The sequence below is a fragment of the Lissotriton vulgaris genome, chromosome 9 (genome assembly GCF_964263255.1).
Source record: "Lissotriton vulgaris chromosome 9, aLisVul1.2, whole genome shotgun sequence".
NCBI classification, from domain to species: domain Eukaryota; kingdom Metazoa; phylum Chordata; class Amphibia; order Caudata; family Salamandridae; genus Lissotriton; species Lissotriton vulgaris.
In genome coordinates, this window is record NC_141697.1 from 1,226,956,925 (window position 1) to 1,226,983,697 (window position 26,773).

A 26,773-nucleotide genomic window follows, 5' to 3' on the forward strand; every position below is an offset into this window, starting at 1 on the left:
CAAAGTTTTCTCAACTGCGTTCAACCATGGAATATGGTGGGACCTATCACTTTGTAGGCAGTCAGTTAGTATGCTGCGTGTTAGGGTGGCCGAAGGGTTAAGCCAAATTTTTAGTCAGAAAAGCGCTGGTCTTGAACGGATGAAGTCTTCCATAAAGGGTAAGTAAAGTTCTTTATGGCAAATGTCTGTTGCCGCAGAGACAACTCCCCCCAATACCTTTGGACAAAATCTGTTTTCCTCAGTTTGAATAGAGATACAGTTAGAATATCCCCACACCTCTGAGCCATACGTGCCAGCAGGTTGGCATTGAGTATGGTAAATCTTTATAAGGGAGGAGACAACATCTGCATGTCTAGGTTGACGAAGGGAGAGAACCGAGTTGATAGATTTACCAATCTTATTTCTCCCATAAGCGACATGTGGTTGCCAGGATCCAGAATTTGAGAAAAGTAGTCCCAAATATGGAAAAGTGCTTGTGCTTTTTAGGATATTTTCTCCAGATTTGATTGTGGTAATGTTATATCTCTTAGGGCCGCAGTTCCTAATATACGATTTATTGAAATTGGTCGACAAACCCAAATCTGCCATAAAGGAAACAAAGCCTGAAATTAAAATACGTAAGGCGTTGGGTGTGCGGCCCATTAGCACCGCGTCATCCGCGTACAATAGGGTGGGGATGGGGGTGCCATTAACAATTGGAACATCATTGGTTAAAGTGCATAGGGTGTTGCTCAGCTCATTGATATACAAAATAAAAAGCAGGGGGGCGAGCACACAGACCTTTCTGACCCCCCTGCCAATTAAAATGTCCTTAGAGACCTCACCCTCACAATTGATGCGAACACGGGCTTTTAAGTCCCTGTGCAAGTAGGAAAGAAAATAAACCAAGGAATCGTCTAAACCATATTTAAGGAGTAGTGACCACAAACGTGAACGGTTAACAAAATCAAATGCAGAACTTAAATTCATAAAACTAAAATACAGGGGGGACTTTTAGTATATTTTTGCTGTTAACAGATTCAAGTTCAGGCATTGTTCAACAGTGCTCACATTAGATCTAAAACCGAGCTGACATTGGTGTAAAATATCATTATCGTTGGCCCAGCTGCTTATCCTCTTAAAAAGTACCCTCCCCAGAACCTTTAAAGTGTTGTCGATCAGTGAAATCGGGCGATAGCAGCCTGGGTCTGATCTGTCGCCTTTTTTAAATATTGGCACGATAACACTGTTAGACCATGAATCTGGGATGGAGTTATCGGATAGATTATTGAAAAGGTTACAAAGGAGGGGTGCCCAAAAACTAGTTTCTGATTTGATTTGATCTATTGATAGACCATCAGGGCCGGGGGCTTTATTGCCCGCACTTTCTGATATGGCATCCTCAACCTCGTGTAATTCGATCTTCAAAGGCCTGACAGGGAAGACGGTTTCAGGGGGGGACCCTGAAACAGCATCAATTTTAGAAAAGTGCTCGGCCCATGTATCCCCCGTGCTGTTACAGTTAATTGGAATTGGAACCAAGCCTTGACCTCCCTCCAAAACCCTGTAGTGTCTTTTAAAACAGCAGTACGTACAAGAGCCTCCCAATGATCCTTCAATAATGCTTCAGAACGGGTACGTAATGTGGACTTATATCTGGCCCTCATTGTTCTTACAAGTGCCAAATCTCTCGGTATGGTCTTAATAGCGTTCCTCAGATCTCTATTAGCCCGGGAGCACGACGAATCGAACAAGCGCAGGTTGCTAGTTCTATTAGCCTGTGCTGGTTTAGAGGTCTCTCTTTTGATGGCAGTACAGAATTCACAGAAGGAATCAATGATAACATGCCCCGGTTTGTCACAGGCCAGGCAGTTCATAATTAGTGTGAGATGTTTATGAATCACGTTTGCTAAAATACCCTTATTGTCCACTCCCTCAGGGTTGAGAATGACAATAAATCTGCCCAGGGCAGAAGGGTGGTTCTTGAGATAATAAGCTACTCATGATCAGTTATGCAGTTTTGTATTTTCTTTTCTTTGTTTAAGTGGTTATGGATACTTCCTCTGACACATCTTTTCATGGTCAGTAAGCAGTTGAGCTTTATCAAGGCCTCATGGGTTTTACACTATAGTTGTAATTCAAAACATGTATATCACAATTCTTGCGGAGCAAACTGGGTTGTAGTTATTGTGTCAGTACACTGGGGTATCAGTCGCCGGTCACATAGAAAGACAGTCAGAAATCATCCATGGTTTATTGGCCAGAGTGAAACAGATGGTCGCCGAAGACTGCAAAACTGCTAATTAAAAATCCAATATGGATCCTAAGACCCCTACAAACTAGTGTCCTATCGCACTACTCCCCACTGTTTCAAAAGAATAGTAGCCAACGAGCTCTGCAATTACTTCAAAGCTGCCCGTCTCCTCAATAACCCAAGTGGGGTTTATTCCCACCAAAGTAGAGAATCAGCCATAATTATGGTTCTGGATGACCTCCTGTTGGATGCTGACAAATAATTCAACCACTGTTCCAATTTTATAAGACCTGTCGGAGGTCTTCGATACAGTAGACCCTAACCTTCTTAATCTCCTGGCTATCTAGTAGCGGGATAAAATATATCACCCTTACATTTGTTTAAAACATTTTTGTGAATCTTTCCCAAAAAGTAATGTTATGTATTGTTATCCTTTCCTCATCATCAGCTCAAGCTGGAGTATCCCTGGGATTGACCCTCATGCCTTATATCTTTAACATTTATATTAAACCAGTCCTGGGCATCATCAGGAATGTTATATGTTCTCTATATTCTTATACTGATGGCACCCACCTTATCTTTCATGTGAAAGTTATTGGCCACTGTCAACATTCTTTTATTGCTTAAATAAAATTCAACTCTGGATATGGATAAATCGGAGATTCATGTAATAGGCATGGATCATGAAAGAAGGCGTGCTGCCCCCGTCCAACTCTTTTAGATCAAGGATCATGGACAAAGGCGTGCTGCCCCCGTCCAACTCTTTTAGGCGACGGACATGGACAAAGGCTTGCTGTCCCCTAACATCATGGATAAACGCTTGCTGTCCCCTCCCCAACTCTTTGAGGTCAGGGGTCATGGATGAAGGGTTGCTGTCCCCTGTCCAACTCTTTTAGATCAAGGATTATGGACAAAGGCGTGCTGCCCCGTCCAACTCTTTTAGATCAAGGATCATGAACAAAGGCTTGCTGTCCCCTAACATCATGGATAAACGCTTGCTGTCCCCTCCCCAACTCTTTGAGGTCAAGGGTCATGGATGAAGGGTTGCTCTCCCCTGTCCAACTCTTCTAGGTCAACGGATCATGGAAAAAAAGGCTTGCTGACCCCTGTTCAACTCTTTTAGACCAACGGATCATGGATAAAGGCTTGCTGTCCCCTATCCAACTATTTTTGGTCAAGGATCATGGATAAAGGCTTAGTGTCCCCTAGCTTCATGGATAAAGGCTTGATATTTGGTGTCCAACACTCTTAGGTCAAGGATGAAAGCTTGCTGTCCCCTGTCCAACTCTTTTAGTTCAACGGATCATGGATAAAGGCTTGCTGTACCCTGTCCAACTCCTTTAGGTCAAGGATCACGTTTGAAAGCTTGCTGTCCCCTGTCCAACTCTTTTAGGTCACCGGATCATAGATAAAGGCGTGCTGCTTCCGTCCAACTCTTTTAGTTCGAGGATCATGAGTAAAGGTTTGCTGTCCCCTAGCATCATGGAAAAAGGCTTGCTGTCCACCCTCCAACTCTTTCAGGTCAACGGATCATGGCTAAAGGCTTTTTGTCCCCTGCCAACTCTTTTAAGTCAACGGATCATGGATACAAGCTTGATGTCCGCTGTCCGACTTTCTTTGGTCAAGGATTAAGGCTTGCTGTGCCCTGTCCAACTCTTTTTGTTCAATGGATGATGGATATAGACTTGCTGTCCCCTGTTCAACTCTCTTAGGTCAACAGATCATGGATGAAGGCTTGATGTCCCCTGTCCAACTCTTTTAGGTCAACGGATGATGGATAAAGGCTGTTACATTTGACTCCAACTTTAAAATGAATGTCCAACACTCCTCAGTTGTATTTTCCTCCCCTTTGCTTCTGCGTACGCTTAGATTAATTCTGCCTTTAGTATAATTTGAGGCCACTATGAGAATAGTGACTGATACAATAGAGCACGGGTACTCATAGTACGGCCCGCGGGCTGGCAGCGGCCCGGCAAGCCTTCCATGGCGGCCCGCGGACCATGAGACATCGTACCCATGTTATAAAAAAAAGAAATTCAAAGAGTGTCTGCAAACACTGCCGGTTGCAGAGACACTCTGAGAGACTCTGCTGCTCTTGTGGTGCCGGGCGAATTCCAGGAGGCCAGAGTGGATCTGGAGGGGCGCTAAGAGGAGGTGAAATACAGCAAAGCCCCGTTCACATGCAAATGGTCTTTTTAAAGACCTGTGAAGTGCTCGGATGGGGCTGTGTGTCTGTGCGTGATGGGGAAGCTGGGTGGGGAAATGGAGACAGAGAAAGGGAGACAGACAGAGGGAGGAGGGAGACAGAGGGAGGAGGGAGACAGAGGGAGGGAGACAGAGGGAGGGAGATGGAGTGAGGGAGATGGAGTGAGGGAAGGGAGTGAGGGAAGGGAGTGAGGGAAGGGGTGTGAGGGAAGGGGGTGAGGGAAGGGGTGAGGGTAGGGAGTGAGGGGAGTGAGGGAGTGAGGAAAGGGGTGTGAGGAAAGGGGAGGGAGCGAGGGAGTGAGGGAAGGGGTGTGTGGGAAGGGGAGAGAGAGAAGGGGAGAGAGGGAAGGGGAGCGAGGGAAGGGGTGTGTGGGAAAGGGAGAGAGAGAAGGCGAGAGGGAAGGGGAGTGAGGGAGGGGGTGAGGGAGGGAGTGAGGGAGGGGAAGTGAGGGAGGGGAAGTGAGGGAGGGGAAGTGAGGGAGGGAGGGAGGGAAGGGGAGTGAGGGAAGGGGGGTGAGGGAGTGAGGGAAGGGGAGTGAGGGAGGGAGAGAGGGAAGGGGAGGGAGGGAGAGAGGGAAGGGGGAGCGAGGGGAGTGGAGTGAGGGAAGGGGGGTGAGGGAGTGAGGGAAGGGGGTGAGGCAGGGAGTGAGGGAAGGGGAGGGGAGTGAGGGAGGGAGTGAGGGGGGAGAAAGGGAAGTGGGGTGAGGGTGAGGGAAGGGGAGGGAGAGAGGGAGAGGGGGAAGGGGAGTGAGGGTGAGGGAAGGAGAGTGAGGGTGAGGGAGGGAAGTAAAGGAAAGGAGAGGAAATGAGAGGGAGGGAGAAGGAAGGAGAGGGAGGGAGGGAGAGCGAAGGAGAGGAAGGGAGAGGGAAGGAGAGAGGGAGAGGTAGTGAGACAGACAGAGTGAGTGAGACAGAGGGAGACAGGGAGGGAGAGAGGGAGATAGAGGGATGGAGGGAGGGAGGCAGATATATATATATATATATATATATATATATATATATATATATATATATATATATATATATATATATATATATATATATATATATATATATATATATATATATATATTTGCCGGGTCTGGTAGCTCAGTGAACGAAGGCGTATGCAGCAGGGACCTGTGTTCAACCTCATGGTCACAGTTTTTTGTTTGTTGCTCTAGCCCCGCCCCCTCCCCCTCCCCCACTGTATCCGCCCCCACCGGTGCGGCCCTCGGACACCAACCACACTGTAAATTTGGCCCCTGAGAGAAAGTTTGTGAGTACCCATGCAATAGAGTCACCACATGACTATTGTAACTCGCTTTATTTATTTATTTATTTATTTATTTATTTATTTGTGGGTTTCTAACCACAAGTGATAAAATTACAGTCCATCCAAAACCAGGTGGCTACATTTATCGCCTAAACCTCTTGATATACATCACTCAATCCAATCGTTCACAAACGCCACTGGCTTCCCATACACAAGATAATCCTTTTCAAAAGTCTCTGTATTTGCATAAGGGTCTATATATCTATGCTGCCACTTTCTTACAAATAGGTCCAAGTCATTTAAACCCTCTTGTCATACTCATTCCTCTCAAGTAAATTTGTAATCAAATATTAAACACTTTAGCGGGTGTCTAGCCCTTTACCTATCTTGTAGCAAAGAATTGGATGAAGCTTCCTGACTTGAGATATTCCTCCTTCAACCTTTGTTTCAGAAAAAGACTTAAACATAAGGGGCCCGATTGACAGAACTAACTTAAGACAAAATCCTAAACTTACTACTTTTCCTATTCACAGAAGTTAAGATTTTGTCTTAAGTTTGTCTTAAGACAGACTTAAGCCAGATTTAAGACAGACTTAAGTTAGGATTTTGTCTTAAGTCTGTCTTAAGTCTATCTTAAGTTTGCCTTAAGTCTGTCTTAAGACAAAATCCTAACTTCTGTGAATACCAAAAGTAGTAAGTTTAGGATTTTATCTTAAGTTAGTTCTGTGAACCGGGTCCCTACTTTCTTGCTAATTCTGGCACTAATTATAGCACCAAGAGGCCCTCTGCCAGCTGCAGTGCTTAACAAATAGCCTTAACATAACATCAAGTAACTCTGGTGCAAAGAGCCGCTCACCTTTAGGGCTGAAGAATAACACTCACCAGATCGCACAGATTCACATAAATTTCTAGGTGATTTACAGTTTCAAATGAGAAAAGTAAACTGAGCACATCAAGACTTAAGTAGGTCGACCAATTGATACAATAACTGTACTGGCCAACACGTGTTTCATCGCAGGGAACAGACTGCGAATCTTCAGGGCCTCATAAGCTATGAAACGAAAAGGGTGATTTGGCCTTTTGAAACACGGCGCCGGGAACTACAGGCGGGGGAAATCGGCTAGTCAGGTGTATCCTCCTGTCAATGTTTTCGAGCGCTACTGCGCTAAATCTTCTCCTCCCGGTTTTGGCCTCCATTTGAACACTAATGAGAGACTGCCAACCACGCGAGTAACACTTATTTCTCTACACATCGTTTTTCCATCCAAGTGGCCAAATCACCCTTTTCGTTTCATAGCTTATGAGGCCCTGAAGATTCGCAGTCTGTTCCCTGCGATGAAACACGTGTTGGCCAGTACAGAGGAACATTAAACCGGTGTTATACACCAAGAACTCTACATCTTTTGAACTTTATTATTGTATCAATTGGTCGACCTACTTAAGTCTTGATGTGCTCAGTTTACTTTTCTCATTGAAACTGTAAATCACCTAGAAATTACTGCTTCTCTCCAGTGCAGGGGCTCTGTTGTTATTGTGCAATTAGTGTGGATCCTTGGGGTCCCACCTAGAGCGGTTACGAGGGATTACCGCCCGCCCTTCTTGCCTGGACTGCTGTACTCTGTAGTAGCATATACCTTGCGGTTACCCAGGTGTGCGCCTGGTCATATCTGGAATTACCCTAAACCCTCCCAGTTGAATTCTAGATTCACATAAAGTAGCTGATACTTGGAGAGTTTCTTGAGCACCGCCACACTGTCCAAGCTGCCTGATTTGTCAGATAAATGCCTTTTGGTCTTACCTGGCACTGGCTGCAAACAGTAATGGTGGCTTCTTGTCTCAAGATCTATGATTCTTCTGCAACAGCACAGACTCTGCCAAGCCCACTGTGTGATCACTGTGACTGCTCGGGTTTCCTCTCACCTTTGACCATGTCTTACTTCATTCGCTACAATGGATGGGGTCCATCTTCCAGAAAGAGTCTGTATTGATAGAGTCCAACTGTCGGAAGTGGCACTCCTGGCTTTGCCCTGGCCTCTGCCTCAGCATTCAGACAGGGAAGCTTTGTATTTGTTGTTAACAGTGAATAATGTGTTAACTAATTAATTATTTAATTAATTAAATAGTGTAGGGACCCAAAGATTTTCTTAGGAGCTCATCGCTGGCACTGCCTAATGCCAGGGTTGCCAAATACCCAGGTTTCCTAATCTTGATTCCACCTCCTGCCTCTTTCTTCCACCACCGTACACTTCCTGTCTCTTCATCTCTTGCATATCAGGGCCATGTGGTCTTTCCTCTACCTCATGCCTCTTCTTCCACCACCGTACATGTCCTGTCTCTTCATCTCTTGCATACCAAGGCGGTGCGGTCTTTCTTCCACCTCATGCCTCTTTCTTCCACCACCGTTCATGTCCTGTCTCTTCATCTCTTGCATACCAAGCCTGTGCGGTCTTTCTTCCACCTCATGCCTCTTTCTTCCACCACCGTACACGTCCTGTCTCTTCATCTCTTGCATACCAAGGCGGTGCAGTTTTTCTTCCACCTCATGCCTCTTTCTTCCACCACCGTACACTTCCTGTCTCTTCATCACTTGCATACCAAGGCTATATGGTCTTTCTTCCACCTCATGCCTCTTTCTTCCGCCACCGTACACGTCCTGTCTCTTCATCTCTTGCATACCAAGGCGGTGCAGTCTTTCTTCCACCTCATGCCTCTTTCTTCCACCACCGTACACTTCCTGTCTCTTCATCACTTGCATACCAAGGCTATATGGTCTTTCTTCCACCTCATGCCTCTTTCTTTCATCACCCTACACTACTTTCCTCTTTATCTCATGAATACGGAGGCTGTCTAGTATTGATTCCACCTTATGCCTCTTTCTTCCACCACCTTACGTTCCTGTCTCTTTATCTCTTGAATACCGAGGCTGCTTAATATTCATTCCCCCTCATACATCTTTCATCCCTACCCTTCCCTTCGGTGTCTTTATCTCACTCTTGCAGGTTTTTTTCTCCCTCTTCTGCTTTTCTCTCAAATACTATACATCAAAGTCTGATGTTGTAAAATAAGTCCTGATGCCCAAAAACTAGTTCTGGAGCCCACTACCTGAACCACCAGCACAAATAAAACACTGGTTGCAACCTCTGACTGCAAAGTAATGCCTTGCAACTAGATCAATTCGGCCTGGGAATGAAGTGATCGATGTATTAGTGCTGAGAAAGGGGCAGACTCCTATCAGGCTGATGCCTCTACATTGACAGAAAGGCTAAAGCTGTGTCATTCACAAAATGCTGACATAAGGCTGACTCTGTTCTTCTGGCCATTCTGACCTTCAGAAGCATTGGACTGGCAAAATATTCTCTGATTTACCTATTAACTATTTCCTTTCCACTTGATTCAGCACTTTACATAATGTGTAGGCCTGGACAGAGTTCTCAGAGTTCATCTAGGCAGAACTCTGCGAAGTAACCAAAAAAACTCTGCCGCGCTATGTGGAGTTCTGCAATTTAGTCCCCGCTTGTGCTGATTTTAGCTCCGGGTGTTTGTCCCGTGCTGTAAAATCAGCGCAAATGGCTCCATGTGCAGGGTAAGAGGGTGCTGCTTCTTTCTGCCACTCGAGTAGATTTTCAACTCGATCAGAAGCTTCCTCAACCGGTGCGAACGTTTCTCTATGCGAGCGTAAGCGACCAGCCACGACCACCCGCATTGAGATAGCTCGCCAGGAGGTGGTCTGGAGTAAGATTTTCCTCATTCTCGCTCGTCAACTTACCATTGGCGAGCTATGGGAGAGGAAAAACTCTGTGCCTGAGTTTTTCAGAACTTCACGTTCTATGCAGAGCACAGAGTGGGAGAAACTCTGCAAACTCCACGAGCGGAGCGGTATTTCACGCCTAGGCCTAATAATGTGTCATTAGAATACATATTAACTCTTCCACGTACAAAACAGTGTCTCACTTTGCTCCTTCTATTCGCAGGAGGACGCCAGGGGAAGCTACCTGTGACAGCCTTTGAGGCCTTTGACCTGGAAATGAAAAGCTGGACTCGCTACCCCAGTATTCCCAGCCGGCGTGCCTTTGCGAGTTGCGCAATGTCAGAGAACTTATTCTTCAGCCTGGGAGGTCTGCAGCAACCAGGACCCCACAACTTCTATTCACGCCCTCACTTCGTCAACACGGTTGAGGTCTTCGATACTGACCAAGGTGAGCATGCTTCACATTCTCTTCTTTATCATAAGTCTTTCTCTTTCCTCTTCACACACAAAAGTTTGATTGAAGTAGGAAATATCGAAATTCAAATAGCAACGGGACAGAATATTGTTACCACAATACCGAGGGACATAATTGTGAAAGGTAAGTGCACAGAGGGAGGTAAGGATATACTATTCTTAACTCCAAATCTGTGTATCGTGAACATTTCTGTATCACCAAGGTTTGTATATGTAGAGTTAGGTATGGAAAATGTATAGAAACTTTCCTTTGATATTTTATCCCTTGATATTGTGGTAACAATATTCTGTCCAGTCGATATTTGGGATTTGATATTCCGAGACTACACCCCAAAGTTCTACATCGATTCTCTCAAAGCACCCCTATAACCTTATTTCTCCTTCTGGACCTTGCATATACTTAATTGTTATGAACTAGATTGGATTGGATCATATTTTACTGTCTTTGGTTATGTTGGGTTCGATAGTACCAGATTTCATCAGATTGGGTCAGATTCTCTGAAGTTGGAGTTGAATTGAATTGAGTTGGGCTGCAGTGGTTTTGGTTTGTACAGGTTGGGCTGGGTTAGAATGCCTTGAGTTGGATTGGACTAGATTGTACTGTCTTGTTCTGAATTGATTTGGACTTGATTATGTATTGAATTGGGTTAGACTGGGGATTGGATTAGATTATAATCTTTTGGATTGGATTTTGCAGAATTAGATGTATATATTTTTAGAACGTGGCACCATGTCATACTTTCAAGGGAAAAAATTGTTCCATTGGAGTGACATATTGGGGTTGGGTGGACTGGTTTGGAAGGAATTACACAATACTATCTTTGGGTTGGAGTGGATTGTAGATTGGATAGAATGGGATGGGGTTCAGTTTAATTGAGTTGGGTTGAGTTAGTTTGTGTTGGTTTGATTGGGGTGAGAGGACTGTCTTTGGGTTGAACTGGATTGTAGATTTTATGGGATGGGCTTCAGTTTGATTGAGTTGGGTTGGGTTGAGTTTGTTTGTGCTGGATTGGGTGAAGTGAGGGGACAGGTTTTGGGTCGGACTGAATTGTAGATTGGATAGAATGGGATAGGGTCCAGTTTGATTCAGTTGGTTTAGGTTGAGTTGGTTTGTGTTGGATTGTGTGGGTTGAGGGGACCTTCTTTGGGTTGGACTGGATTGTAGATTGACTAGAATGGGTCGAGGTTCAGTTTAATTGAGTTGGGTTGGGTTTATTTGGTTTTGATTGGATTGTAGATTGGCTAGAATGGGATGGGGTTACGCTTGATTGAGTTGGGTTAGGTTGAGTTGGTTTGTGTTGGATTGGGTGGAGTGAGGGGATCATCTTTGGGTTTGATTGGATTGAAGATTGGCTAGAATTTGATGTGCTTCAGTTTGATTGAGTTGGGTTGGGTTGTGTTGGGTTTGGTTGGATTGGGTGAGGTGATGGACCTTCTTTGGATTGGATTTGATTGTAGATTGGCTAGAATGAGATGGAGCTCAGTTTGATTGAGTTGGGTTGGGTTGAGTTGGTTTTGGTTGGATTGGGTGAGGTGATGGACCTTCTTTGGATTGGATTTGATTGTAGATTGGCTAGAATGAGATGGAGCTCAGTTTGATTGAGTTGGGTTGGGTTGAGTTGGTTTGAGTTAGTTTGCATTAAGTGGGGCGGGGAAGCTCTCTTTTGATTGGATTATAGATTGGATAGAATGGGGATGGGGTTCAGTTTACTTGGCTTGGGTTCGGTGAAGTTGGTTTGGGGCTGGATTGGATGGGATGAGGGCCCATCTTTGAGTTGGACTGGATTGTAGATTGGATAGATTGGGATGGGGTTCAGTTTGATTGAGTTGGTTTTGGCGTAGATTGGGTGGGGTGAGGAGACTGTCTTTGGGTTGGACTGGAGTGTAGATTTAATAGAATGGGAAGGGGCTCGGTTTGATTGAGTTGGGTTGGTTTGTGTTGGTTTGGGTGGGGTGAGGGGACTATCTGTGGGTTGGACTAGATTGTAGATTGAATGGCACATATGGATAGAATGGGATAGGATGGGGTTCATGTTGGTTGAGGTGGTTTGGGCTGGGTGGGGGTGAGGTGGCCGTCCATGGGTTTAAATTGGATTGTGGATTCTATAGAATAGGATGGGATTCCGCTTGATTGAGTTGGGTTTTGTTGAGTTGGTTCGGTTTAGATTGGGTGAGGGAAGGGGGCAGTCTTTGGGTTGGACTGAATTGTAGATTGAATAGAATGGGGTGGTGTTCAGTTTGATTCAGTTGGCTTGGTTAAGTTTGTTTGTGTTGGATTAGGTGAGGTGAGGTGGTCATCTATGGGTTGGACTGGATTGTAGATTGCATAGGATTGGATGGGGGTTCAGTTTGATTGAGATGGGTTGGTTTGAGTTGGCTGGGTCAGTTTGGGTGGGCTGTGGTGAGGGGGTAGTGTTTGGGTTGTATTGGATTGTAGATTGGATAGAATGGGATGGGGTTCAGGTGAATTGAGTTGGGTTAGTTTGAGTTACTTTGTTTTGGATTGGTGGGGCGAGGGGTCTGTTCTTGGATTGGATTAGATTGTAGATTGGATAGAATGGGATGGGGTTCCGTTTGACTGAGTTGGGTTAGGTTGGTTTGGGTTGGATTGGGTGGAGTGGGGTGAAGGACCGTCTTTGGGCTGGATTGTGTGGTAGATTGGATAGTATGAAATGGCTTTGATTGGGATGAATTAAACTGTATAGCATCTTTACAATTAAGGGCCTGATTTAGATCCTGGCGGATAGGTTACTCCATCACAACGGGGATGGATAGATATCCCGTCTGCTGAAATTTCAATCCCATTATATCCTATGGGATTTATATTTCGGTGGACGGGACATTAGTCTCTGTTGAGCCAGAGTAACCTGTCTGCCAAGATCTAAATCAGGCCCGTAGTGAACGTTGATACAGTTGGAGGATCCCACAGGAAGGCCTCCTTCATCTAAACGCAATCATTATTGTGACACTGGTGTTAAGAACAGAGCCGTGAAGTACGCATCCGGCACCTCTTGTCTCCGTTACATCAGACAGCCCGTAGCAGGCTGGCGCAAGGGTCCCTGTGGCGCCCTCATTCCGAGGTGGCTGCCAATGCAAACCTGAATTACCATGGCAAGTTGTGTAAAAATATTACACATCTGATAATTATGTGCATGACAACTTTGGCGGGTAAAACCTGGTGAAATGTGCACTAGGATGGAGATCCAAAAGGCGGAGCACTTGCCTTTGGAAACTCTGATACTGAAGGCTCACCCTCATCCTAACCTCATTAAATCAGAATCTGGAGGTCATTTTGCCAGAGGAAATACTGCACTATATGGTAATGTATTTCCCCATGGAGAAACTAACGTCAATCCTCCCAGCCAACTTGGAATGCCCCCTTGAACCTTCTGTCTCACCCTTGAAGCCATTAAAAAGCATCAGCTCTGTACGACTGTTCAGGGTCCCAGTGGGATGACGTAGGCAGCAGCACTGAAGAGAGAATTTCCTATATCTGGGAGGGGGCTGCAGTTTTGGGGTGCTGAGAGTCTGCTGACCCTAATTCTGTCAGCAATGAGGTGGGAGGGAGCTAAACGTTCCACTACCGCCCTAAGCATCCCGGCTCTTTGTTGTGGCTCACAGTACGAAACGGGAGGCAGTCTACGTTCAGAGCAGACTTTACTCATGGACAGCGCGTCACTCCAACGGCGCGTCCAAGAGTCACCACAAATTGCCCTACTCATAATGTGCTGCCCAATTAAAAGCCTGGATTTGGTAACAAAGGGCCTCATTTATGAGGTTTTGCCATAGGGTAGCATAACAGGAAGGACTGCTGCGCTTCCTTACGGCAAAAGAAAAATGGCAAGAATGCGCTGTATCTATAAGATACGGCGCATTCCTGTCCTTTTCCCCTGCGCCAGCGCTCAATGGGCTGCCAACGCAGGCACCTTTGCACAATGGTGCAAGGGCGCCTGCGTTGCGGGGATGATTATTTTTGTGCAGGAAGGGAAACCTCTCTGTACAAAAATAATCACAAGAGGTTTTTCATCTTTCTACGTGTTGCAGAATGCAGCAAACGTAGAAAAAGGAAAAACGAGGAGAAATAAAAATACTTCTCCCCGTTGCACCTCCCTTATGCCTCCCCTGGGGAGACGTAAGCTTTTGGCGCTGCCTCAAATTCACGATTTCTCATAATCTTGGGCAGTGTCAAAAGGCCATGGGTGTTGCTGGGAACCCCCCCAGCAACACCCATTACACACCCCTTTAAGGCAGAACACTGCTTTAAAGGGACTGATATTTATCAGGCTGCATTAAGCCAAAAAAGTGGCTTAGTGCTGCCTTATAAATATCACGCAGGCTTCTGCGCCAGGGAACGTCACAAAAAGAGACATTCCGATGGCTCAAAATGTTTCTGTTTCAGAAAATAGGCTGAGAGAAAAAGTAGTATATTCAGATCATTCTAAAAGTTGCCACTTCAGGCCAAAATGTGTGTATTTTATGAAAATGGAAAGCTCATGTTTGGCATAAAAGTGTTACTTTTGTATTATTTATTTAAGGTCGGCATTTGAGTGATAATGGATGTCGACTCAGCGACACGTATTGATTTCCTTGGCACCAGAGGGCTCTGGCAGGTCGTGCTGCTACTTCACGACTTATGTGCACGCATTTCATCATATTTATTGATATCGTTTTTATGACACTATTGATCATCTCTTTCCCTGTATGAGGCCTGAGGACCTAAAACTGATCAATCCTAAGAGACATGATTGTTGAGCCTGTGAGATATTTATTCTGACCCGAGAGCTCTGTGTGTTGCCTGCATTTACGAGGTTTACGTAGGTTTAATGTCACCGCGTTCAATTACGCGGATAACATCCAACTGGTTTTTACTATCGACTCCTCTGATGAATCTATCACCACTTTCCAAAACACGCTCTGCTTCATCAGTAATTGGATGAGCTCAAACCACCTGAAGCTCAACCCCGACAAGACCGAGCTGGTTCTTGTTGGGGGACCCTCCAATCACTGGCATTCCTCTTTCTGGCCTGCAAGCCTAGGCCGTCCTCCCTGCCCTGTTAATTCAGCCAAAAGTCTGGGAGTCGTCATTAGCAGTGACCTCTCTATGACGCCCCAGATAAGCGCTGTAGCATCCTCAAGCCACTTCCAACTCAGGAAAATACGTAAAATCTCTCGCCTACTCACTACCGAGGCCCTCATTTTGGTCCTGCTTGCGTTAGTCATGTCTAGGCTTGACTACGCAAATGCATTATATGTAGGCATTCCTGCTTATCAACTCAGGAGACTTCAGTTGATCCAAAATCAGGCCGCTCGCCTGATTTATCACCAACCCAGAGATCAACATGTTCGCCCCCTTTTAAAAAGTCTCCATTGGCTTCCGGTATCTGCCCGCTGCAAATTCAAGCTTGGCTGCATTATCTCCAAATCTCTTGCAGGTCACAGCCCCCTTTTTATTTCTTCCCTTCTTCACCCATATGTTCCTCCTCGCACTCTCCGGTCATCTCAGATGGCCTTGTTATCAGTTCCCAGATTCAAGAGGAAGAAACATGGCGGCCTTAGGTTTTCATTTTTAGCCCCGTCCTTTTGGAATTCCCTACCCCTCCCTCTTAGGTTGTCTTCTCCTTACTCCAGTTCAGATCCTCCCTTAAAACCTTCCTCTTCACTGAATCTTACAATTAGCTGCTATCTCACGTTTCTCCTCCCTGCTCCCTCAGTTAAGCGCCAAGAAACCTAATGGTGTTAGTTGCGCTCAATAAGTTTATTTAACATAACATAACATAACATAACATTGTTTAACTTTCCATGTTCCCACCCTTCACATTGCAAGTAGATTCCCATTCATAGAATATGACAGAGAATCTACTTGAAATGGGTAAAAAGAAGAAATGAATAGAGGCAGAAGTGAATCAAGAAGCTATGTGCACCTTTAACATGATAAGAGGTCATGTCTAATTGCATACCCAGATTGTTTAAAATGCCTATCACATTTTTGGCCTTTCTTCCAATTTTAAGGTCAATTATTCCAGAAAATGCAACATTTTACTAGGAAACTGCCATTACAACGCTACTGTTACCACGCAATACCTTTAGAATGTGGTCATTACAACGCGACTACCGTTACCAAGCATAATCTCTGCCACACAGGATTTTACAAGTATGCCTTACCACACATGCTTTTACAATGAATTTCGTTGTAAAGGAATGAATGGTAAAGGCTTATGCATGGTAAAGGTTAATAGTACAGCCCGGGTGGCTCTCAGCAGCCAATGGGGTTAAAAAAATGCAGCTGTTTTAGGGGGATATGGAAGTCGTAGCTACCATGAACTCTTACATATTTAAAAACTCTGGCCAGAGAACTACTGGACTGCCAGAACCCAAATTCCAAGGTTGTGAGTTTGCTATTATATTATCCTGCACTGCACAAACTGAAATTACATTCCACATACGTCATACAGCTTCTTCGTTAATATTATTCCACTGGCTAAGTCTGTAACGCTGACTTGAAGAAAGCGGAAGAGGAAAAACGAAGCCAATGGTTTTCAATGCACTTCTCACCCAGAAACTCGTGGTATCCGGAGGAGCCAGAAACTCCTGTTCCGCCAGAAACCTTTTGCTCCAACCAGCACGCTTGCAGAAAAAAAAAGTACAATCGGGCCTTCTCTGGGGCCGCACCAAGAATATGGAACTCACTCACACCCGTCATTAGAAGAATTCCATCTTTGGCACGCTTTAAAAAGGATGCCAAAACCTTCCTAATGGGCAAATTCCTCTCCTAAATGTTGCCCTGAAATCACCTCAGCGACCTTGTCCTGCTTTCATTTACTGCTTCCCATTGGTCTATCCTGATGCTTTCCACCCGGCACCTCCGAGCATCCCACCTTGGGATCTGGGACCTCCTGTTTCTGGTAAATGGTTTTACTTGTATTTATCACAAATGTATCCCCCCCCCTCTCTAAGTCTCTTGTATACAACTTGTGAATCCTGTAATGCTCTCTGATACCCTAACGGGTCAAGTTTGCGCTCTATAAAACACAAATAAATTAAAAAATAAAAATAAAATGGTGGCTCCAAAAGAGGGTCTGATGCACATTCTTCAGATTTTGACGGGTGCACAGTCCTCCTCCGAGTTCACGGAGACTGGTGGCGAAGGCAAGCATTTCACTTATCAGCTCATACAAAATCATTTTCTGTTGCCAAGCCAGTCAGCTATTACCATTTTATTTCTGTTCGTTAAACCTGCACTGTCTTTCTGTGTTTCTCTGATTTCATTTCGTTAGGCCCACTCGCGTACCTTAGGGAACCATTTATAATCTTTACCGAGTGAACAGGTTCCAGCTTCGTCATCACTTAAATGGGGTAATTGCCATTACCATCCTGCGTGGTAAAGGTAAGGCGTGGTAACAGTACCCGCGTTGTAACGGTCGCGTTGTAAAGGCATGCGCGGTAATCACATGTGTGGCTCCATCAGACAACCAGTCTGAATGGCTGAAAATTGGATTTTCCAGTCTGCTTGCTCACTTGGTAAAATTTGGGAAGACTACCAACACCACCACTTAAAACTTTACTTACACCACTTCTGTGTCACATATTGTTTGGTGTGTTTCAGGCAAGCTGGCCCACTGTCTGGGGCAAGAGACAGAAAACATCAAAAAGAAACCTTGGGATGGATTACAGTTTACTTCACTTTCCTAACCAGCAATTGTCTTTTAGACCTAAATGTGGCTTTGTGGCAACTTAGTAGGACTTTCGTAAGGCCAAATCATGTGAAAAGCCCAAACGTCTGCATGTAGATACCAAAGACCCCAGCTCTGAGGACTAGCGAACTCCAAGGAATGCCATCCCATGGCCCATTCTCTACCCTTCGGGTACAGTCTGATGCAATTTGGTCATGTGCCCATTAGAGCAAAGACAAAGAATAATGGAAGGAATCCTTTCAGGTGTCTTGAAGGGTGTAAAAGTGCACCATAAGAGAAGGATGCGTCATGAGCTTTTGTGAGAGTAGCTTTTAGGTGGCTCTGATAAGAATCTATGGTGAGCATGGGACAAAGGTTAGAGACCCCTGTGGTTATAACGCGCCATACAAATTAAATAAATAAATAAATAAAGGTGTAATAATAGAAACCAGAATTTGGGTTTGAGGATGGTGTCAGTCAACCAAAGCAGAGCCTTTCACTGCTACCAGATGCTGGCCCTTGGGACATGCATCTTCTGGCCCTCACCTCCCCTCTATGGGGCCTTTTCCAACCAAAAATATTTAATTGTATCTGTAGCTCTCTCTACTTTGTCTCTGAGATATTGAACAGCTTATTGAGGGACCAGGCAACACCACATATTCTTAATAATATTTTGTTTACTTCCCTGACTCAGTAAAACTCCATTGATGCTTCACAGCATTAACATTTCCAACTGATGATGAAAGGCTTCCAGTAAAATTTTATAGAGAACATCAAGGAAGTCACAGAGCTAGGTGGCAAACAACCAGATTGTGGCTGATGCTTACCAGGATCTTAGGGGTTTCATGGCATGGGCTGTGTCGTTATTGATAAACGAGAGCAAGGGCATCTGGTCCCAGGTGAAAGGGAAGAGGGTGTCATTGACTCCTTCTGCTCTCTGCCCCTCCTCTGATATTGATGATTATACAATACTGATTCTTGGAGCTCACAACAAGTCAGGTATCTCTGCAACAGCACTAGCAACTTAAGATACATTTAGGTATAGGAAATATCAGTTGTTACAATGCATGGCTGATTTTTACAATGTGCGGACATTTACAATGTGTTGTTTTACAACTTGGTATTTTACAAAGCATTATGAATTGTAACAACTGATATTATATCTTTATATATGTACATAAACAATTATGTATGCGTTGTATATATAGATATATATGGATAGATATTCATGCACACTATGGGGTTGATTCCGATTCGGGAAACACAACTCCGAATAGCCGTTCGGAGCGTTTTTCCCGTACAAATCGTACTCTGCCACGTCCCCCGCATGTACAACGAAGTACGATTCGTACCGGGAGCAGGACTCCGTACGAATCGTACAAAGACCGTACGATTCAAATCTCCGTACGATTCTCCCTCGGAACCCGCTGTACGCGACATCTGTACGGTTCGCGGCTGGTTTTTCCAACCCAGCAAGTACGATTCGTGTCGGGTACGCACCGTATGACCCTTTACCTATGACAGCCGAAAACAGCCGTAAAAGCAGAGTTCGCCTCGAAACAGGTATGGAATGGCCCCCCCAGGTACGGTGCATACCCCCATGATCGCCGGGGTACGGTGTGTACCCCTGCGATCATGGGGGGGTACGCACCGTACCCCGCGATCATGGGGCATACGGACCGTACCCCATGTTCCCAGGGTGTACGGTGCGTACACCATGCGATTGCAGGGGTACGATGCGTACACCCCATGAACGCAGGGGTACGCACCGTACCCCGCGATCATGAGGCGTACGGACCGTACGAATCGCGTCCTCATAGCACGTTCTGGATTGTACTTGTCGGGTCGTACGGCATGTGTACAAGTTGTACGGTTCACGGTTTCAGCCTTGCTAAACGTACGGATCACGACGATTCGGACGGATTCACGAAATACGGATCATACTACGCGACTCGAACGGACGGGTACGATTCGTATGGAGAGGGATCTGTATGCGAATCGTACGGACGTTTTTTCTCCTAAATCGGAATCGACCCCTATATGTACATTATGTGTAAATATATATATGTGTGTGTGTACGTTTGTGTTTGTTGTTTGGGGAACCATCTAAACCCTCTTACTTTTCTTAGTTGTATATGTCTATTTAAATCTATGTATGTATGTATATATATTTTTCTTCTTGGTGAAAACTCCCAAACTATTTTTTATTTTTGGTTGGGATTGGGGAAACCGTCCCTGAACCTTATAGCAAGCCTACACAAATTTAGCATTCTCTGTTCCTAAAACCTAAAAACCACTTACCACTATTTACCTCTATCTGTCCCTGAACCCTAACAAAGCCATATGCCTCTTTACCACTACCACTACCTGTCCCTGAACCCTTAAACCTCTTAACAGTATTTACCTCTACATGTCCTACAACCCTTATTCCCCTTTATCTCTTCCCAGCCCTGAATCCTAAAAACCACTTACTGCCATCAACCTCTACCTGTCTCTTACCCATGAAATATTATTCGCCTATTTACCTCTATCTGTCACTGAACCCTAAAAACCCATTACCATCTTTCGCCTCTACCCATCCTTGAATCCTAATGAATACACTCAGGTCACTTTACCTCTTTCCTGCCCCTAAACTCTAAAAAAATATTTACCTCGCTTTACCTCTGCCCATACAGAATCTAAAAAAGAAAACCTTACATCCTTTTGCCTCTACCCGCTCCAGAACCCTAAAAAAACAATCACTTAACCCTTAAATTCCCATATTACTCCTCTCTTAAAGCAATTACACTGGCTTCCGGTTGTTCAGCGGTGTGCCTTTAAGATTGGATGTCTCATTTTGAAGTCACTCAAAGGAAGGAGTCCGAAATTTGTAAATAATATGATTAACAAATATGCTACCACACGTAATCTTTGTTCAGCCCACAAACAGCTATTATCTATCCCTCATTTTAGACTAGAGCGCACTGGGGGTGCCAGGTTTTCTGCTTTGGCCCCTATGTTCTGGAACTCCCTTCCCTCCGAAATCCGCTTCTGCAGCAATCTGATTGGCTTCAGAAGTCTCCTAAAACGAGGCTATTCCGCCAGGCTTTTTGAACTAATCTCTAAGACTTGGGTCTCAATCAAATTAGCGCCATAAAACCTCCCCGGTGTACGCGCGCTCTACAAATTTATTTTAACATAACATAACATGCGTGGTGAAGTTCTGTGCTGTAAACAGGCCAAAAATGACCAGAGTGGGTTTGCCTGCACTGTAATGTCCTGCGTAGTAAGAGTTGCGTGGTGAACTTCACATCCCAGTTCTAGGTCTTATCAAGAGGGGCGGAGGGCAGCATTCCTGTCCTGGGGAGCGTCCGAGACCTCATTGATACCGCTGCTGATATGTAATATGGACATCAGGTCCTTACCCGGAGTCTTGCAGCTCTTTGAGGAGGTCTTTGCTGATATATGCACTTGTTGAACCTACTGGTCAAAGGTGACCCCAGTGATGAGGCGACAAGAAAGATGGCTGCACATCACTTCTTGGCGAAGTAAAAGCTCAAGGGTAAGTGAGCGACTGGCTTTCCACGGAGGTGCTCGCCTTTGCCTCTGCTCCAAAAGTCCTATTTTATTCTTTCCGCCCTCAGCCTTGTCCTCACACTGCATAACCCCGGAGTAAAGTTTCTCGTAAAACGGGCATGTGGAGCTCTTATCACCATGGACAAATCAATGTTCATCAAAATGTACCGCAGTCTATGGTTTAAAATGTATATAACATGTAATTAATGTAGATCATAGTTTGGATCTAAATGGGTTACTATCAATACTCTCATGCTATTAACATGATTCATGCACAATAACAAGCACTGGTAAAGGAAATTGGTTTGACTTACATCTTCAGGTATGCATCTGAGCTACTGGCTTTGCCAAAGCCGCAGGACACTCGAAATATCAGCAATTGATTAGTGGCAGGACCAGGGGAGCTGCTGGGCACACTAACAGACTGATTTACAGTTTAGCGGAGAGGCTACTTAATAGCAACTGCAATAGAGTACCTACTTCACCAAACTGAAGGTCCAGACGCCTAATTTAGTGTTAGATGGGCCTTCATTATGTCAGAGATGGAGACTGCACATTCTACTGTGTCTCGCTGTCATACTCCTCCAATGGGCTGACAGATTGAGGGCTGTCAGAGGATTGGACATTTGACAGCCCGCACAAATTGGGATTGGGCAGTCAAATGGCCAGTTTTTATTGTCTGCCGCTGCTACCGTCAGTGATTGGCTAAGCATTGGGTGATTACTAAATGGTGATTGGTTGTGCTAGAATTGCAAGAAAAGTCTAGGAAGTTTGGCATTGAAGGAGGCTGAAGCTGAGAAACTGAAGCCCAATCTTTGAGGTCCAGCCTAAGTGAACATCTAGATATGGAACTCTCGTCTCCGAGCTACACATGCAGCGTCCTTCAACTGAACGGTGGATGCAACAAGCAGTTATGATGGGAGCCTAAATATTAACAGCTTTGTGAAAGTAGCAACCATGGAAGAAACTGGCACTGCAGGGAACAACTATTTCTCTTTGATGGCTTCTGGGAGAAAGTCCTCCACTTTCTCAAGTAAACCCATAATTACAAATAAAATGAGAAAGTTGAGAATATAGGCTGATAATATTACTCTTACTTGAAATCCATTGCTTAATTAATTTGATTGGATGTAAGAGGGATTGTTGGGCACTATGGCTGAGATACCCGCCACCCCCTCTCAACACAATCCCCAAGGATGGGAAACCGGAAACAGTTCTGAAGTCTTTGGAAGACGGGAGGGAGTAACCCTCCCGGCCGTATTTATTAAAATATGAAACAAAATTAAAACATTAAATAAACAGTTTCATATTATGTACAATTTCATTACCACATTGCGATGTTTGGCTAACCTTAACAGATTCTCTAATACAAAGGTTCTCCTAGCCGAACTAACATCCTACAAAACATTTACTTGAAATTTTGAAATTGTACATCCTAACGTTTAAGGGCCAACGGCAAGGTCGTAACCGGTGTCAAGATCCCTAACCCAGAAATATCGCCCTCACTTGTGAGGGGCGGCCCAGAGGCGTACCTCAAGTGCAATTACCAATTTCCCTTGACTTGACGGGGGCCCCAATAAAACTCGACGCCACATAGAGGTCGTTCGAGGACTCGTGTGAGGTATCTAGAAGGTAGCGTAGACCCCCCCCAAACCCCACACAACTTACCACATCTGCCGTCGCAGACGTCCTGGCCCCGGGAAATTCCCCAGGAGGGGGCTGTAACCCCTCCTACCCAGGAAGGGGCCTTGACCGCCTTTCCTTTTCTTTCGGCGACCCATCCTTAGAAGGGACCGCCTCCCCGTTGAGGGGCCAATGGCCACCTCCCCCGAGCGCTCCCATCCGTGCTGGGTGACGCCCACTCATAGGGATCTTCCGCACCGATCATGACCTTACCGCCCGACCAAAATAAATACGACAATGCTAACTAAATGACTAAACTAAAAAGACCGTAGCAACTACATTTTTATTAAAAGCATGCTTACCAATGAACACTTAAAGCAGAATTTCCTAATTTACGAAACGTAACACAAATTGACCATTCTTTATTACATACTCAAATTCATCACGATAATACCACAACCTGTAAACGAAAATCAGAGTTATCCATCAACTTTATTCAAAAACCACTTGCTGTCCTCAGGGGCTGGTGGGTGGGTCAAAATTGGCTCTTCGTTCCGTCTCGAGCTCACGTGCAGCGAGGAGGTGCAGCTTCAGAGCACAGGAACAAGAGGATGCCTTCGGATCTTGCTTTTCCTTTTATCCGTCTTCAGGGCGGGCGTAAACCCGCCCCTGCCTGCCCCTAGGGCGTGGCCAGCCGCGTCAGTGTCTAGGCCAACCCACTCTAGGGCGGGAAAAGGCGCGCCCCGGCTACGCCGCTTCGGGCATACCAGCCGAGACGCGCCTCCCGCCCAAGATGGCTTCCCGGGGGGATCGTGGTACTCCGCCATACGTTCGGGGGGACCGAGTGGTCGCCCCTTTCCATATGGCTGAGATACCCGCCACCCCCTCTCAACACAATCCCCAAGGATGGGAAACCGGAAACAGTTCTGAAGTCTTTGGAAGACGGGAGGGAGTAACCCTCCCGGCCGTATTTATTAAAATATGAAACAAAATTAAAACATTAAATAAACAGTTTCATATTATGTACAATTTCATTACCACATTGCGATGTTTGGCTAACCTTAACAGATTCTCTAATACAAAGGTTCTCCTAGCCGAACTAACATCCTACAAAACATTTACTTGAAATTTTGAAATTGTACATCCTAACGTTTAAGGGCCAACGGCAAGGTCGTAACCGGTGTCAAGATCCCTAACCCAGAAATATCGCCCTCACTTGTGAGGGGCGGCCCAGAGGCGTACCTCAAGTGCAATTACCAATTTCCCTTGACTTGACGGGGGCCCCAATAAAACTCGACGCCACATAGAGGTCGTTCGAGGACTCGTGTGAGGTATCTAGAAGGTAGCGTAGACCCCCCCCCAAACCCCACACAACTTACCACATCTGCCGTCGCAGACGTCCTGGCCCCGGGAAATTCCCCAGGAGGGGGCTGTAACCCCTCCTACCCAGGAAGGGGCCTTGACCGCCTTTCCTTTTCTTTCGGCGACCCATCCTTAGAAGGGACCGCCTCCCCGTTGAGGGGCCAATGGCCACCTCCCCCGAGCGCTCCCATCCGTGCTGGGTGACGCCCACTCATAGGGATCTTCCAATTAGTGCTCACCGATCATGACCTTACCGCCACAGGCCGGATAGTTGACCGGCTATCCGGACCCCCCACAACACTCCTACCTAAAGGTCATGGTGTAACATTTTTAGCCATGCTAAGAAGTCTCCTATGAGTAACTCATTCCCCACCCGAGACAAATGCACTCCATCCCCCACATACATACTGTCATCATTAATACACCCATGTGAAATAGAATGCAGAGTCTTGGAACGGAACAACCTACTCACTTTATTATTAAGCTTTCTAAAAGAATGATTTAAAGCAGGAACCGAAATAGCCCCCCGCCACACTTTTCGTGGGATCATATGGGACCATGCAATTGTGCACCCTGGAACTCTCCTCGCTAACCAACTTACAGTGGAAAGCATCACCTCAAGGAGAAGTCGTCTACCAGTGGTGACCAAATCATTACCCCCAAGATGTACTATGACTACAGACGGCGGTGACCTCGTCGGCCCTAGCAAACCCTCAAAAAATGATTGAAACTGGTCAATACAGAGACCGCCTCTTCCGTAGAAGGACACACTGTACCCGTATTCCCCAGCTACGTGAATCATATCACCTGCCTTGAATACGTCCGCGGCACGTCTCACGTATGAGTGGCCCACGACCCACACCTCCTTTTTCACAGCCGGTGATGTCTGACCGCTGGCCCGGTGTTGGGTCGACTGCAAAGTCCGCCCCGCCTCGTAGGCTTGCGCAACTGAAAACCAAACAAAAACAAGAAGCGTGAGTACATTGTTACAGCTTCACAACATGTGCAAACGCACATACCTTTTATAACAATTGGAGGACCAACGCCCCACCCGTTTAACTTGTTCCACATCCAGACCCCTGGCTGTAGCTTCTGTAGCAGCCCCTATCCGAAAGGAATGGGTCCCAAACTCGCCCGGGTTCAAGCCCGCAGCGGCAATCGACATCGCAAGCACCCGCTGAAACTGAAACTTTGTCAGTGGGGTGGCGTCAGCGTGTCTCAACAAGGTCCCCCCCCATGATGCCACCCTTCGTGTTAAATAATCTTCTAGACACCTTACCGGGCACATGGAGGACCCGGGAATCCTGCGTATGATTATGCAGTCACCCATCCCACTTTGATCCGTTTTGGACCTGACAAACGAGACCGTCATCGTCTCCCCTCTGATCTGGACGTGCTCCAGGCACAATCCTCCTGTCACATCCTGCTTGTTCCTCGCCACTAGTTCGCTTACCCGCATAGCCCCATGGAATGCCAGCGTAAAAGCGGCTCGGAATAACACCGTCTCAAACTGAGATGAACACGTAGCAGGGAGTCTGGATAGCAACTGGGCCAGCCTATCTAAACCTATCGGGCGCCTTTCATCTACTCTGCGACCCTCAAGGCGTTGCCACCCTCGTAGCGCTTTCTGTACAACGAAAGACGCTGTCGGGTCAAGGATCCCGTGGGCCCTAGCAACAAAGGAAATGGCAGCCCGATGCCTCTGAGCCGTGGCCACCGATTTCCCGACCCGATGTAAGGACATCAGAAAATTCACCACCCACTCTTCCTGGCCCCAAAGCTCCTCTCTATCAGTCCCCAAAAAGGCCAAATAGGACCGGAACGCCCCTTCATATGCCTTCCTCGTCCTGGGTGCTAAACTCTCTCCCACGAGGTTACGAAGTTCGGGGCACCGAGAGACCAGAGAGCTTCGGGAAAGGGTGCCGGCTCCGGGTCCGCTGTGGGAAGAAAACCCCAGTAAGCCTGCATACGAAAACGAGACAGTGCATCAGCTGCCTGGTTCATTACCCCTGGGACATGTCTTGCTTTGAATAACACATTCAATTGCATACACAGTAAAACAATTTCTTTGAGTAGTCTCCAAATCCACTTGCATCGTGCTGCCTGGCTATTGATACACTCGACCACGGTCATATTGTCAGACCAGAATACCACAGAGTGATCCATGAACCCTTCGGGCCAAGTTTTCAGGGCTACCAAAATGGGGAAAAGTTCCAGGAAAGCAATGTTACTTGTCAGCCCACTGTCATGCCACCATGTCGGCCACTTTTGTGCAGACCATCTTGTGCCGAAGATGGCACCAAAACCTATACTCCCTGCCGAATCCGTCCACAGCCCCAGCTCATCAGAGGACACGGCCGGTTTATTCCAGACGACTCGACCATTAAAATCCGCCAGGAATGCCAACCAAATGCGCATGTCCTGGCGGACCTCAGCCGAGAGCCTCGTGCGATGATGGCCCTCCTTCAGGCCGACCATGGTTTGAGCAATTGAACGAGAAAAAGGGGCGGGCCATTGGTATAACCCTCAGGGCAAAATTCAACTGGCCAACTAGCTGCTGTAACTGATGCAGCTTAACCTTGGATCCATTTATACATATTTGCAGGGATGTCCTGAACTTTGACACTTTTTCGGCAGGTAAACGAAAA

At 46.0% G+C, this 26,773-nt stretch overlaps 1 protein-coding gene across 1 annotated transcript in view; it reads left to right on the top strand.

Annotated features, from left to right (window-relative positions):
- The window catches only part of KLHDC8B (kelch domain containing 8B), an 858,961-nt gene that overhangs the window by 495,542 nt on the left and 336,646 nt on the right, over window positions 1-26,773 (top strand). Inside the window, exon 4 of the mRNA XM_086939363.1 lies at window positions 9,665-9,889. Coding sequence (XP_086795489.1) covers window positions 9,665-9,889 — 225 coding nt within the window. The remainder of the gene's footprint in view (window positions 1-9,664; window positions 9,890-26,773) is intronic.